General features: G+C 38.0%; 1 protein-coding gene across 1 annotated transcript in view; it reads left to right on the forward strand.

Moving 5' to 3' along the window:
* DSG3 (desmoglein 3) overlaps window positions 1-16,641 on the forward strand; it is a 64,232-nt gene that overhangs the window by 23,055 nt on the left and 24,536 nt on the right. Inside the window, exons 2-4 of the mRNA XM_062200024.1 lie at window positions 12,176-12,211; window positions 12,724-12,855; window positions 15,304-15,459. Coding sequence (XP_062056008.1) covers window positions 12,176-12,211; window positions 12,724-12,855; window positions 15,304-15,459 — 324 coding nt within the window. The remainder of the gene's footprint in view (window positions 1-12,175; window positions 12,212-12,723; window positions 12,856-15,303; window positions 15,460-16,641) is intronic.

Consider the following 16,641-nt stretch of genomic DNA (forward strand, 5'->3'; position numbering starts at 1 on the left):
GTCCATCTACTCTCTCCTTCTTAATTCTCCCATTGTAACCCAAAAGCAAGCTTTCACAATTCAAATGTGTGGGACTGTGTTCCAATAAAACTTTACTTAAAAACACTTTAATTCGGAAAAAAAGAATTTTCTGGAGATGGAAGCTGATAATGGTTATGATTGTACAATAAGATGAGTGTGTTTAATGCCATTAAACTATACACTTCAATATAGTTAAAGTGGTATATTTTATGGTATGTGTATTTTACCACAATTTAAAAAGAAGCAAAATTTTCCCTGTAAAATGTTCTTTGCAGCTCCAAGACTATGTAATCCCTTCTGCCTAAATACTCTGTGATCAAATGGTTTAAAACAAGCTTCCAAAATCTGATGCACAAGTACTTCCAAAGATAAAATCGCTCTCCTACCAAACCCTTCTATTGACATTCTGGAATTTTTTTTTCTTTTCTTTCTTTTTGACAGGCAGAGTGGATAGTGAGAGAGAGAGACAGAGAGGAAGGTCTTCCTTTTTGCCATTGGTTCACCCTCCAATGGCCGCTGCGGCCGGCGCATCGCGCTGATCCAAAGCCAAGAGCCAGGTGCTTCTCCTGGTCTCCCATGCGGGTGCAGGGCCCAAGCACTTGGGCCATCCTCCACTGGCTTCTTGGGCCATAGCAGAGAGCTGGCCTGGAAGAGGGGCAACCGGGATAGAATCCGGCGCCCCAACCAGGGCTAGAACCTGGTGTGCCGGCGCCGCAAGGCGGAGGATTAGCCTGTTAAGCCACGGCGCCGGCCAACATTGTGGAATTTTTAAAGTGCTTTTAACTTTAGTATTGGAAGTAAACCTAACTAGGGATCTGTGCTGTGGTCAGCAGGTTAAGCCACTGCTAGTGATGGCATCTCATATCAGTTCAAGTCCGGGCTGCTTTGTTTCAATTCAGCTCACTGCTAATGTGCCTGGGAAAGCAGCAGAAGGTGGCCCAAGTGCTTGGGGCCCTGCCACCCATGTGGGAGACCCAGATGGAGTTTCTGGCTCCTGGCTTAGGCCTGGCTCAGCCCTGGCTATTATAACTATATGGGACATGAACCAATGAATGGAAGACCTTTCTCTCTCTCTCTCTCTCTCTCACTCTCTCTCTCTTCCTCTTCCTCTTTCTCTCTCCCCCTCCACTCCTACATCCCCCTCTCCTTCTCTCTCCCTGTCTCTGTCTCTAACTTTCAAATAAAATGAATAAATAAATCTCTTTTTAAAAAATAACATAAACCTAACCAAAATGGTGTTAGTAGTTTTTCCCCTATCCAGTAACTAGGTTTAGGGTCCAAATATTTGGGAGATTATGAAGGTATTTCAAAAGATTTTTGGAAAATGGAATTAAAAGATATGTTTAGTTTGCTGCCAAAAATTTTGAAATACATAAATTTTAATGACATATTTCCATTAACTTTTTGAAAACTCTGCATATATAATTTGAAATTTTTTTCACCAAAATAAGCATCATTTAATTACATATTCTACAAGCTTTTGGAAGCACTCTTGTACAACTGATTGCTCTGGGAAAAATGTCTTGAGTAATTAAAAAAAACACAACGGCAAATAGGAAGACCTTTCTCTCTGTCTCTCTCTCACTGTCCACTCTGCCTGTCAAAAAAAAATAAAATTAAATTAAAAAAAAGAAAAAACACAAATATAACCTATCTTACTTATGAATGTAATTATTTTAAGTTAAAATTTAAAAACATACAATTGGGAAGATGTAACTTGAGCATAGTCAGAGATTTTATTTGGTGTTGCATTATTTTATTTATTTCAAATATCCAAATTGTTTACTCTAATTTTATTTCTAATTGTTTTTCTTTACAATCTGTGTTAATAACTGCCTGGTGTGATGTATTTTTATTTTTTGTATTTGCAGTTACTTTCAATAAAATATACTATTCTTTAACACCTACATTTTGCATAACTTTCAATCTGCACACACATCCTCAGGCTGAAAATAAATCTTCTTCCACAAGTTAGATTTGGGGGAATTTTATAGGCTTTGTTTTCTTTTTCAATTTTAATTGTAACCATAAGAAGTCAACCAGATTCTTTTTCAGTGTGGTCAGGACTAGTTTTTGCGCTTCCACATTATGATTAAAGTGTTACTCATCTGGTACCTTCCCATTAAACTTTGTCTGTAGCCTGTGAACTTTTCATTCAGCTTCCAACAATGGAGTTCATTGCTTTAGGAATTGAGGTGTGTCTAAGTTTTTACCTGAGAGCAAAGTGATGCAAGCGTTTCTGGTGAGACCAATCCTCCCTGCAGGGTGGGGAGGAGCAGCCTAACAGTCATCCGTAGACTCCTGGGGAAGACTAAGACCTCTGGACAGGCTTGGTTGAAACACCTTCTGCAGACGGTTGAGAGAACAGACACTGGGATTGCTCTTTGCTCACCAGGGAAACCAGAGAGGATGGCTTGGCTCTTCCCCAGAACCACAGGGGCTCTGGCCATTTTAATGGTAAGTCCCGTATTTTTCCAATAATTGCAAACTTTGTGTTTCCAGTTAGAGAATATTATATTTGATTGTCAAATCCCTGTTATAAATGCTAGAGTGTATAGTAGAAGTAAACAATATGAGATCGTAAAGATTACCAGTTTCCTCCGTTTGCTGTTCTTCTAACGTATTTTACATAGAAAAATAAACCACTGAGCAATGAATTTTCAAATAACCAGTTAGTATTTCTTTGTCTTACAAACTCAGTTATCCTAATCTCAGATATTTTCTACAGCATTTTCCTTCCCTTCAAAGTATTGCTTTTATTCATTTTCTATCATGCAGACAAAAACACACAAGAGAAAGTCACTTCAGTTTTGCAAGACTACATGTCTAAAGCATATGGCTAAGAACTCTGCATGTCTGGTCTTGACACCTGACTTGTTTTTAAACTACTCAAAAGCCATTGCATTAAAGTCAAAGCAATGTTTGACTTTAATGAAGTTGAGAGGATTATTAAGAAAATTGTGTAGATGTTTACTTATTATGTATAAAACATCCAGTCAGAAAATAAAAGTATGTAAAACATTGTATAAGCCACTTTTTTGGGGAATAATATTTGTGTTGGTTGGAAACATGTATGTAATGTTGGCTAAAAGAGAAGTAGAGTCTTGAGAGCAAAGATTAGCCTTAACTATGTTGTTTTGGTAAAGAAAAAAACATATTACAGTCTTGTCAGTTACATGAAGGCATAAGATTAGCAATATGCCATAAATGAATGTCAAGTGAATATCAAAATGCTAATCTCAGATTGTCAGTGATGAGTTGGTTGGTCTAGGTCTCAGTTTACCTCATTTCCTCTTCTCAAAAGGTTGAGATAAACGGACTTCAAGAAGTTACAGGGAGATGGGTCTCAGGAAAGACCTTTCTTAAAAATTAGAATGGTCTGATGTTAGAATAGGGGGCTTCGCAGGCTAGAATTTCCCAGCCTTCTTTCTCAAGACAATGTTCAAGCAGAAAATGAGCGGCACCCCTTCCTACTATGCTTCACGAGGACACTGTAACTGTCTTGGTTATGTGATGGATTTATTGGACCCAAGAATGTTGCAAAGAGAAATGTGACAGGTGAAAGACTACTAAACCTTTCCAGTGGGACATTTCTGGACTAAATGGCAAGTAGCCTGATAACACAGATATGCAAGCCAATATCCATCTTGGGAAGCTAAGAGATGGCTGGAGGTGTCAGAAAAGCAGTGCTATATATAAGACATAGAATTGGGCCAACACAACTTAACTTCCCTACTTTGACTTATCAATCCCTTCTAATTGCTCCTGTGACTCTAGAGTTACCATGCAATCCTCCCATTAAATTCTCCCATTTCATCTTGTATCCTCAATACCTACTATAATATCCTTCTTACAGTAGACACACAATTATTCCAATGAATAAATGAATGATTGAATGAGCTGCTTTAAACTATAAAATTCCTCACAATCACCCTATAGTGCTAGTGACAGGGGAAACTGTGACAGGAAAGGTATTTTCCTAACCCAAGAAAATTACACAGGGGGCCAGCGCCGTGGTTCACTTGGTTAATCTTCCGCCTGCAGCGCCGGCATCCCATATGGGCACTGGGTTCTAGTCCCAGTTGCACCTCTTCCAGTCCAGCTCTCTGCTGTGGCCCAGGAGGGCAGTGGAGGATGGCCCAGGTGCTTGGGCTCCTGCACCCACATAGGAGACCAGGAAGAAGCCCCTGGCTCCTGGCTTTGGATCAGTGCAGCGCTGGCCGTAGCAGCCATTTGGGGGGTGACCTTTCTCTCCTGTCTCTCTCTCTCTATCTATATCTCTACCAGTCAAATACATTTTTAAAAAAAGAAAGAAAATTACACACACAAACACACATATACATAAGCTACTTAAACAATATTGCTTCACACATAATTGTTAAACAAGGTGACCTAGAACTGATCTATCCAATTTGGTAGCCACTGGGCACAAGTAGTTGTTAATCAATTGAAATGTAGTTGGTTTGAGATGAGATGAGCAATTAAGTATAACATCTATATCCCATTTTTGAAAACCTAAACAAAAGACTGTAAAATACATCATGAATGATATTTATGTTAATTAGATATTGAAATGATAGTACTGAGATGTTGTTAAAACGAATTTTACCTCTTTATAACTTTTTTAATGTCACTGAAAAATTTTAGATAATATACATGGCTCACCTTTATGATTCTTGTTATATTTATATTAGACAATGCTGGTCTACTATTTATGCTGTTAGTGAAAGGCAGTGCCAGTCAGGAGTGAGGCAGGCAGAAGAGGCACCATGAATTCAGTGAGAGTTGAGATTTGCTAAGGAGAGATAGGCCAAAGGGAGGTATCTCCAATTGTCAGACTAGCATAAGCAAAGGCAGGTGCAACCATGGCATTTGCCTAGGGGCTATGGACACACCGGTTTGACTGGAATGAAAGTTTGCATTAGAGAATCAGAGATGAATTGGAAAGGCAGACAAGGGTGAGACTAAAAAGTACATCCTGTAAAGGCTAACCAGATCCTTCTAGAAATGAGGAGCCACCCAGAGTGTTGAAATTGTGTGGTTATGGGGAAAATGCAATGGCTTTTAAAAGCATTGTCAGGTAGGAATGTACACCTTTTGTTGTTGAAAGGTGGGGTCTGAAAGTTGGAAGACATGCTTAGAGGCTTTGAAATAATCCCACTATCCAATGACCATGCAAGGGTTGCCTAGCAAAGTCATAGACTTTGATCTATAGCTGCACTGTTGACTCACTCCAGGTCTTGCTGCCTCAGCTGTCAAGTAAGAATAATCATATCCCACCCCACATCCAATGAAAATGTAGTAGTGAGACTAAAGCAGCATCGTGTACAAAGAAGCACTTTGAGAAATATATAGTGTTTTATAGCATTCTAATTTGTATCAATTGCAAAATTTAATAATAGTGATGATTCTTAATAACTTCTTAACATTGTGTCTTATTGTTTCAAATAATCACCAACACAAGTTTTAAGTTAAGGAAAATCTGCATTTTTCTTGAGCTAGAGGATATAAAAAAGAAGTTGTGAGATTTTTTTAAGTAGAGAGAAAAATGAAAAGCTATATTATAAATGAATATAATAATGGGTATAGGGAAATAATATGTTTTCAAACTTGGAAATTCCTTCAAATTTTCAGCTGTCCTGTCTCCTAGATTAATTATTTAGGAGGAAGAGGAATGGGGAACACCTGACTATTCTTGAAGAAAAAACGTAATATTTATCAGTTTCTTGTACTTGGTTAACCCATTTCACACAATACAAATAAGAAATTTGAGAAATGGATTTATGGGTGAAAATGCTTATCTTTGTGATTTAATCTTTAAAAATTTTCATCTTAAAAGGACACTACTGTATAATGTCTTCTAATTTACAAAATACAAAACACTGCTTGTCATATAACATTATTACAAGCATTTGGATAATGAGCTATTTAAATTTGTGTTACCATTTTATGTAAACAAATATTGATTACAAAATTAATAGAGATGTTTAAAATTCAAAGATTTTAAAGTGAAATTTTTAAAAACAATTTGGTGGTAGCAGGAGAAAGAGAGTAGCTTTAATATTTATTTCTGATTTAGAGCATGATCTAGATATAGAGGAACTATTTTCAACTATCTTCTAAGGAACATCCAAAAAGTGAGCATTTATAAAAGAATGTTAGCCGAAGTGTCCTGAATTTTTAATTAAAGGAAAATCTTCGAGCTATCCTTTCTCCACCAATGAAACCATCCAGTTTCTGGTGTGAATAAATACATGAAGACAAATTTCCTATTGAATCTCTCCAGAAGTTAAGATTCTATATCTGAATTACTTTGCCAAGTGATTCTGCCCAGCCCTGCCTGACTCGGGCATAAGTCAGGAAAGGCGTAATTACTTCTACCAATTAGCACTCCTACTTGCTTAATATCTGAAACCGGTTTTCACCCAGAGCCAGAACAGTCCGTGTGCATGAGGATTCTCGTAAACCTCATAGCCCTGGCGCTTTCCTTCCAGTAAAGACTCGATCTGATAGCCTAAGGTGAGGGCTTGCTTTGGGAAGCTCCTCATGAGAAACTTATAGAGAATTGATTACCATCTATAACTATGTGATGATAATGTGAATCCAACTAAAACACACATTTTTCTAGCAGGGCCACTGTGCATCTGGCCAGAGAGTGTACTACACAACTCTAGGAGGTACAGTCACTCAAACGACCATGTGAACAGTGCCCCCTGGAGTTGTGCAATGAGCAGCCTAAATAACTGTACACTCAAGCACTTTCTTTTCTTTCTGATGCTCAAGAAAAAGAGTTCTTATGTACCTTGAATTAAATAAGAAGTCAGTTCATATCAATCAAATTGGGCTTTTACGCTTTTTCTGTTGGCAAAAGTAATTAATGTATTATTAAGCATTTACTATGGGTTAAGGCTCATTGAGGTGCTTTACACCTACTCATTTGTTTAATCCTCATAACAAATCTGTAAGGTAAATTATCCCAACGTTACAGATTACTATCCCAACATTACAGACAAGGTCACTGAAGGATTAAGTAACATCCCCAAGTTATATCAGTAGGTGCAGAACTGGGCCTGGGATTTAAGTTCAGGGATTCAGGAGACAGTATCTAATTTTATTTAACTGTACTTGACCTCATGCATCCTATATTGCTTTTAAAATAGTGTTTCAGTATAAACAACAATGTTTTTCTTAGCATCTCTATCATTAAACAAACTTTGATCTTATAAATTTAATTTACCCTAAAAATCAGTTATTGAAAATAGCTGCTGTCCTAAATTAAATAATAATTCTAAAACATGTATCGTTTTTATTCAATTGAGTTTACCTTGATGAATAAAATATTTATTAGAGTATGTTGGGGTTATTAGATTTAAAATTTGAAATTTTATATATATTCCCTAGCTAAAATGATACAATTTACACTTTTTTGCTTTTACACTGGTGCAAGAGTATACCCATACAACCATTCTGGTTTTCAGTTTCAGTACACTATTCAATAAATTACATGCGACATTTGACACTTCAATATAAAATGAGCTTTTTTTCCAAATGAATTTACCCAACTGTAGGCTAATGTAAGTGTTCTGAGCACATTAAGGTCAACTAGTCTAAGCTACAATGTCCAGTAGATTAGGTGTGTTAAATGTGTTTTTGACATAATATTTTCAATCTATGATGGATTTATTTATGATCACAGCCAATAAGAATCTGTATATAGAGAAAGCTATGAGATACCTGGAAATTAAATATTCTTCTGAATTTTACATATACAGTCATTCATGAAACATGTTTTTTGAATAATTTCTAGGGTCTGACACATTCACAATCATTGTATATTAGCAATTATAGGAATAATAACACCAACCAATATATATTTTATACCATTTTCCCAAAAAATTAATAAATACAAATTAATGTTTATATCTTAAAATAATTTCTTGGAATCACATAACTTATTTTCCCATTTTCCCAGAATGGAGTGATGTGACCCACTCTCATCCCCATTCTAGAGATGGGAAGAGTAACCATGCACAGGTCCAAGCAAGGACTGGCTCCCTGCATCTAATCCAGTCTAATGGTCTGTCCTTCCCACATTAAAGTTTGAGGTTAACTCTAAACAAAATCTTTGGCCAAACTCAGTTAAATAGAAAGTGTTACTACAAATGCTTTTTTAAAAATTTAGCCACTCATATCCTCAAATTATATTTGTTGCATATCTGGCATATTCAAAAGTACCCTTAATTATACAATTATACTCATCTTCATTAGCAAATATGTCATACAGATATCAAATTATTTCATATACTATTGCTCTAACTTAATAACCAACTTGCTTCTAGTAAAATATTTATAATTTCTATTTATGCCAAATTACTTGGACTGAACACTTGAAAAATTGTATAATGAAAATTCTAATAAGGAAAGAAGAAATTTTCAAGACAAAGAATACTTTTCTACATTGGTATTTTTAAGTCAGGCCACAAAAACAAACAATTTAGTTGATTTAAATTGTTAGAAAGTAATTTAAATATTTATCAGATCAACTGAATCATTCCAGAATGTATTCATATTTCAGAACAACATATTATACATGATAATTATATAATATCTATTTGTCAATTTAAATATAGTTTTAAAACATCAAATAATTATTTAGCAATTTAAAACAAGTAGTCATTTTATTAGCATTAATTAAAATGACATTTTTATGTAAATATCCAGAGTATTGCATAATTCAGAAATGTTTTTTTATCAACTACTTCGTATTCTCAGAAGCAAAAAAAATATGTTTTCCCAATGTTTCTAAAATTAGCCAATAGTCTTGGTGGTCTGCCTGTAAATGAAAGGATATGAAAGAGCAAAAACTAAGACTGAATACCTTCTCAAGAGCCCTGCTATGAGAAAATTGAACAAACAAGAAACACAGCTCTACAATGTTATTTCTCTAGTTTGAGGCTGGTCCTTCCTTTGCTTCCTGGGAAAATAAAAACCACACTTTAACTATTGGAAGAATCATTCTTTGCAGGACTAGTACAAACATGATTCATGTTTTCGGGCTGACTCCTTCCAGTTTTCCCATAAAGGGGATCATCCCTGGCCCATCCCTCCCATCACGTGTGTCTGACTCGCTCTTATGAACTGAGAAAGGAGTTGTTCAATTACTGCATTGCTCTAGTCTTTTATCCTGAGTAATTCATAGTATTGCTTAATAAAGAGCGGTAATGCTGTAAAATTCACTCCGAGACATGTTATAGCCATGTTTAATTCTTTGTCACAATTCGACACACACTCTGAAATTGGGGTTTCAGTGAAATGTCCGGAGCAGCCAGGGCTGATATCCTGTGTCTGACATGGACACCCCTTTAGTTCAGACTTGGATTTACCTATTCATTATAACGTCAGAAAATTACCAATGTAATAAATCTTCATTGTTTCAGGAGCAACCAGTCTTTGGCTCAGTAGCAAACTACATTGATTTTCATTCAACTGTCCTCCCTTCACTAATTTTTCTATTGATTTGTGCTAGATATGGTTAGAATCCCGTGCAGTGGTAATATTCATGCTCTTTAGTCAGGCTTCAGAGATTCCAGTGCTGGCTCTCCCAGGGCCGTTAAATGTGGATAATCCACCTGCGGCGCTGGCATCCCATATGGGCGCCGGTTCTAGTCCCCACTGGTCCTCTTCCAATCCAGCTCTCTGTTATGGCCCGGGAAAGTAGTACAAGAAGGCCCAAGTGCTTGGGCCCCTGCACCCAAGGGGGAGAACTGGAGGAAGCTCCAGCTCCTGGCTTCGGATCAGCGCAACTCCAGCCATTGCAGCCATTTGGGGAATGAACCAGTGGACAGAAGACCTTTCTTTCTCTGTTTCTCGCTCTCACTGACTGTAACTCTACCTCTCAAATAAATTAAAAAAAAAAAAATATGGGTGAAGCCTCCACTCTCTCATGTCAGCATTTCTTCATCCATAAAACAGGAATTATGATAGAATCTTCTTCAGCTGGCTGCTGCCAATATTAAATAAGTATAAATCTCTATGAACAGCAGCCAACACAAAAGGCATGTCATAAACATTAGCTACTACTATTACTTTTCTGATGCTTTTTCCTTTGATATATTTTCACATCAATTTATTACCAGATTCTTTTTGGATCTGATAATCAGTGGATAAACAAATAGTTATTAAACACCTGCTGAAGGACAGGTATTGAGAGGGTTGCAAGAAAAAGAAAAAAAAAGTATTATAAAAGCAGTGGTTTGGAAAGTTCCCAATTTTCTTGGCTTAACACAGAAAATTTTTGATGAGCATATGCAATAAGAAATACTAAGTTAGGTAAACTAAATTTCACAGTGCAGAATGTGCATTGTACAAACTCAGGAAAAGAGACATTAGTAAAGGCAGTTTCATGGAGATCATTGGAATGTGAATGTGCCTGGGAAAACAGCTGACGGTGGCCCAACAGCTTGGGCCCCTGCGCCCAGGTTGGAGATCTGGAAAAAGCTCATAACTGCTGGCTTCAGCCTAGCCCAGCCCTGGCCATTACAGCCATTTCATGAATGAATCAGTGGATAAAAGATTCTCTCTCTCTCTTCTCTCTCTCTCTCTTTCTTCCTCTCTCTGTAATTCTAACTTTCAAATAAGTAAATTGCAAAGCAAAGCAAAACAAAGATGAATAACATTTCATTGCATGGTAGGAAGAATGCATTGCAGGTAGAAAACCAGATGGAAAGTCATGCAAATGAATGACTCATGTACGCTTGAGAAATTGAAGACCCTCACCTCCCTCCCTGAATTCAATTTATTCTCTTTAACTTCTTGTACCAGTACAAAAAAGTTCAACCTTTTTTTAAAAGATGTATTTATTCATTTGAAAGGCAGAGTTATAGAGAGGCAGAGAGGGAAAGAGGTCTTCCATTTGCCAGTTCATCCGCCAGATGGCTGCAACGCCTGGAGCTGCACTGATCAGATTGGAAGCCAGGAACCAGGAGCTTCTTCCCGGTCTGCCACACAGGTGCAGGGGCCCAAGCACTTGGGCCATCTTCTATTGCTTTCCCAGGCCATAGCAAAGAGCTGGATCGGAAATGGAGTAGCCGAGACTCCAATAGGCACTCATATTGGATTCTGGCACTGCAGCCAGCGGCTTTACCTGCTACGCCACAGCGTTAGCCCCCAAGTTCAACTTTTAACTTGAAGTAATAAAGAAGAGAGTAATAGATCCTTGTTCCACAGCAAAAATGTTTGTGGTTCCAATAGCATATCCTCATCCTTTATTCTCCATTCCTAAATGAGACTAGCTCCGTTGCATTCGCCTCACTGTCATAAAGAGGAAGACAATGTCCTGTTATTGCATCTGAACAATACAGACTGCCCTTGTACAGTCAGTTGGGAGGTGATAGTTTCTATTAATCTCTGACAGCCACTTTCAGAAGAGTATCACAATGCTGCTCACTACTATTTCCCCAAAAAGTGGCTTCCATAGTTTCTGGCAACCGCTAGGGAATAGCCAGGTAAGAAACTTCGGTTACTACAACCAGCTGTCAAGCATGGTTATACATAGTCATTAGGTTTCTTTATAACACTAAAATTCTGCAGTCAGGGGGCTAGCGCTGTGGTATAGTGGGTAAAGCCTCTGCCTGCAATGCTGGCATCCCATATGGGCACCAGTTCAAGTCTCGGCTGCTCCATTTCCGATCGAGCTCTCTGCTATGGCCTGGGAAAGCAGGAGAAGATGGCCCAAGTCCTTGGGCCCCTGCATCTGCGTGGGAGACTGGGAAGAAGCTCCTGGCTCCTGGCTTCGGATCAGCACAGCTCAGGCCTTTGCGACCAATTGGGGAGTGAACCAGCAGATAGAAGACCTCTCTCTCTGCCTCTCCTTCTCTCTCTGTGTAACTCTTACTTTCAAATAAATAAATACATCTTTTTTTAAAAAAAAATTCTAGTCAGATTCAAGAACTGGAAGGATTTATTTATCCTGACAGCAATAGTTCATTTCCTGGTAGGAATTGACTAGTTAAACGTTGCTTCTCCAGATGTACTTCTTTTAAAATACAAACTAACTGCAATATGAGTAGCAGATGTGATCATCCAGATAATTAGCTTTATGCCATTTCTTATTTGAAGAATTCACATTAATCTGACTTTATTTAAATGTCTACAGGTGGTTGTATTGGTTCATGGAGAACTGCGAATAGAGGTAAAGTATGAAAAAATTTTTTGTGATTAAAACAATAGTTTAGCTTAAAGATTAAAATTGTGTTTTGGAGAAATAAAAATTTAGTGTTTAAAATTGCTTGATAATGTAATTGTGAAAATATTTAAGATGAGATTCTAACAACTAACCCAGCAATATTCAAAAATTAGTCATCTATAAATGTCATTAATGCAACTTTATGTCCCATGGTTTTTCTTAATAAATAAATCAATGGCCAAATTCTATGTGCCCAGAACAGTTAGATAGTGTGAAATACATAAGGGAAGTATAAAATATGATTAAATGTTAATATTAAAAATCATATAGCTTCATAATTGTTTTAGTTATTTAACATTTCTTTCTTTCTTTTTGACAAAGTCAAGACATCATGTCAGACATCAGCAACAGTCTTAGATAGCTTGAGACATAAGGGGTTCCTCAACCTAGCTGTTCATAATCAGTAGTTAAAACAAAAATCGCCAACAATGTCCATATGGTATCCCTTTTGACATAAGATAAAAGGACAACATGAGGAAGATGGGGCGGCAACACAGCAAGCCAGAAGAAGGTATAAACGTGAGTGGGTGAAATTCGCAAAACCCTGCAGAGAAAGAGAAGACAACTCAAAAAGAAACCCCATTGCCAAGGTGAGTTATATGGGCAAGGGCAATGTAGTTAGAATGAGTTTACAAGATGTCAATTAGAAGAACATGGCAGTTCCAATGGGCAAAATGCATATTGAGGACTCTACGGAACAAATGAACTGGTATCTTCAAGAAATACTGTAACAATAATAATGCCCCCCACACACCCCACCCCCAGCATTACAGCTTAGCCAGTAAAGCCACTGCCAGCAATGCCGGCAATGCCAACAACCCATATGGGCACCAGTTCATGTCCTGACTACTCCACTTCCAATCCAGTACCCTGCCAATGGCCTGAGAAAAACAGTGGCAGATGGCCCAGGTGTTTGGTCTCCCACTTGGGAGACCCAGAAAAGCTCCTGGCTTTGGTCTGCCATTGCGGCCTTTTGGGGAGTGAACAAGCAGATAGAAGATCTCTCTCCTTCTCTTTTTCTGTAACTCTGACTTTCAAATAAGTAAATAAATATTTAAATATTAATAATAGGAAGGAGAAGAAGATAAACTTAGCTTCTAGAGTTATAAAAAAGAATTAAGTGACATATTGACCAACATTATTTATTTATCTTTCAACTTTATTATGTAAGCCTTATTTGGATCCAGATTTAAAATACAAATATATATAATATATATATATAAAAACATTGCTGGCCGACGCCACGGCTCACTAGGCTAATCCTCCGCCTACGGCGCCAGTACTCCGGGTTCTAGTCCCGGTTGGGGTGCTGGATTCTGTCCTTCTGTCCCAGTTGCTTCTCTTCCAGTCCAGCTTTCTGCTGTGGCCCGGGAAGGCAGTGGAGGATGGCCCAAGTGCTTGGGCCCTGCACCCGCAAGGGAGACCAGGAGGAAGCACCTGGCTCCTGGCTTCGGATCAGCACAACGTGCCAGCCGCAGCGCAAAAGCCGTAGCGGCCATTTGGGGAGTGAACCAACGGAAGGAAGACTTTTCTCTCTGTCTCTCTCTCTCACTGTCTAACTCTGCCTGTCAAAAAAAAAAAAAATTGCTAAGACAATTAGAAAAATAGTTGATAGTAAATACTGCATTGGTCAAAGTATTGATCATTGTTGAAGTTGGGTGATAAGATGTATCAGGTTTATTAAATTATGCTAACTTTGTATATATTTCAAAATTTTCCTATTAAAATGCTTAAAATTATAATAAAAAGCAATTCATTTTAATATATACTTTGTCACTTACTATATAATCCTTTTCATTTTCCTCCCCATTTCTCCCTAAACTTAAATAAACATCTATTTTTAAAAAATTTTTAACTTTTAATTCCATTTTCCATGAACTTTTTGAAATACTTTCCTAGAGCTAGATCTTTATTTGATTTTGGTGAAAAATTTATTGAAGTCAGGATTTTTTTTTATACTTAATGAAATAAGCCAGTACCAAAAGGACAAATGCCATATGTTTCCCTCGATCTGTGGTAACTAATAGAGCACTGAAAAAGTAATCTATAGAAGTGAAATTGACACTTTGAGATGCAATGATTTTGAATAGCCCTTGTCTGGACTATTGAGAAAAAAAAATTTATACTATTTGTTGAACTCTTTTCTTAGTATAGAGTTAATCTTATGTGTATAAAATTAATTGAAAATAAATCTTAGTAAAAATAATCAGAATAGGAACAGGAGAGGGAGGAGGAGGGGTGAGAGGGCAGATGGGAGGGTGGGTAGGATAGGAAGATTCACTATGTTCCTAAAGTTGTATTTATGAAATGCATGAAGCTTAAATACCTTAAATAAAAGGTTTCTGGGGGAAAGTATTAAATGTTTAAATTTTTTAAAAGACCATAAATAAGATTTTTATTTATTTTATTTATTTGAGAAGCAGAGAGAGAGAGAAAGAAAGAGAATTCACTCCTGCTGTCAAACTCAAATGTCTGTAATGGGCAAGGCGGATCAGGCCAAAACCAGCAGCTAGGAACTCTGTCTAGGTCTCCCAATTGGGAGCCAAACTACTTGAGCTGTCTCCCAGGGCGTGCAGTGGTGGGGAGGTGTAATAAGTGGTGGAGTTAGGACTCCCACCCAGGCACTAAATATGGGATGGAAGCATGCCATGCAGCATTCTAAGTGCGAGGCTAGCAGCTTGCCTCTCCCCACCTTTTTTCAAAAGTTGTTAGGTAAAGAATGACCATTCTCAAGTAGACTTTTCAGTAGTAAGTGCCCTTGACTTCCTCTCAACATTCTAACATCACCAGTGCAACACTCCAAGCAAATATTTGAAAGCCAACATGATTAATGTATCAATCAGTTTATGGGAATCAACATACGCAACAATTTGGATTTATTTCACATTCTTTGTGTCTTTTAAGACCAAAAAAAAGTAAATGGCAGAAAAAGGATCAAATGAACAGATGAGTTTAGACTCTGGAAGTAGATAAAGGCAGGGCAGCGAGGAAAAGCAGAGTGGTGATCACCTTAACATTTTGGGTATTTTTGGCTACAGATTACTTCAGATTTCCAAGCAACTCAGAAGATTACCTACCGAATCTCTGGGGTAGGAATTGATCAGCCTCCTTTTGGAATCTTTGTGGTTGACCAAAACACTGGAGATATTAACATAACAGCCATAGTAGACAGAGAAGAAACCCCAAGCTTCCTGGTAAGTTTGTATCCTCAAAACTTGCCTACTCTTCTTTTTTTTTTTTCTTTTTTTTTTAACTTTTATTTAATGAATATAAATTTCCAGTGTACAGCTTATGGATTACAATGGCTTCCCCCCCCCAATAACTTCCCTCCCACCCGCAACCCTCCCCCCTCCCGCTCCCTCTCCCCTTCCATTTGCATCAAGATTCATTGTCAATTCTCTTTATATACAGAAGATCAATTTAGTATAAAGATTTCAACAGTTTGCACCCACATAGAAACACAAAGTGAAACATACTGTTTGAGTACTAGTTATAGCATTAAATCACAATGTACAGCACATTAAGGACAGAGATCCCACATGAGGAGCAAGTGCACAGTGGCTCCTGTTGTTGACCCAAAAAATTGACACTCTAGTTTATGGTGCCAGTAACCATCCTAGGCTGTCGTCATGAGTTGCCAAGGCTATGGAAGCCTTCCAAGTTCACCGACTCTGATCATATTTAGACAAGGTCATAAAAGACAGAGTGAGGATAGTAACCAATGATCCTAAGAGTGGCATTTACCAGGTTTGAACAATTATACAGCATTAAGTGGGGAAGAGGACCATCAGTACACACATGTTGGGAGTAGAGCCATTGGTGGTAGAGTAGAGGTTATGATTACAAAGGAATGAGGCCCAATTGCACTAGACAGGGCCTAGAACAAAGGACAGAGTCATTATTAGAGGAGCTAAGAAAGGTGCTGTCTAAGCTACAAGTAATTTTTCTGATTGAGAGGCAAATAGAACCTGATAGAAGGGGCTTGATAATAATCTGGTGGGCTTTAGGCCTTGTAAATTCAGAGGCCCAGACCTATCTATCTCTTCACATGGGGTATATCCTAAGGGAGGTGTGAACCTCCTAGGGGAAGGCACTCTGTTGACTTTCATTACTTAGCTGGCCTGGGAGGAGAGCTGGCCAGGTAAAGGCAGGTGGCATCTCTAACAAGAAATTTAGAGTTCTGCCTGCAATGTTGCTGACCCTACTTGACCATCCCCTCAGCTGCAGTGGTCACTTTGGAAGTTGGGCTGAGTGAAGGGCTTTTCAGCTTAGAGCCAATAAGATCTGTGGCTCTGACCTGGGCATCCTTCGACTCCAGGGCAGGTCCATTTCCAGTGATCCAACTCTTGGCAGAGCTGCCAGGGCTCTTCACAAGC

The sequence above is a fragment of the Lepus europaeus genome, chromosome 9 (assembly GCF_033115175.1).
Source record: "Lepus europaeus isolate LE1 chromosome 9, mLepTim1.pri, whole genome shotgun sequence".
Classification (NCBI taxonomy): Eukaryota; Metazoa; Chordata; class Mammalia; order Lagomorpha; family Leporidae; genus Lepus; species Lepus europaeus.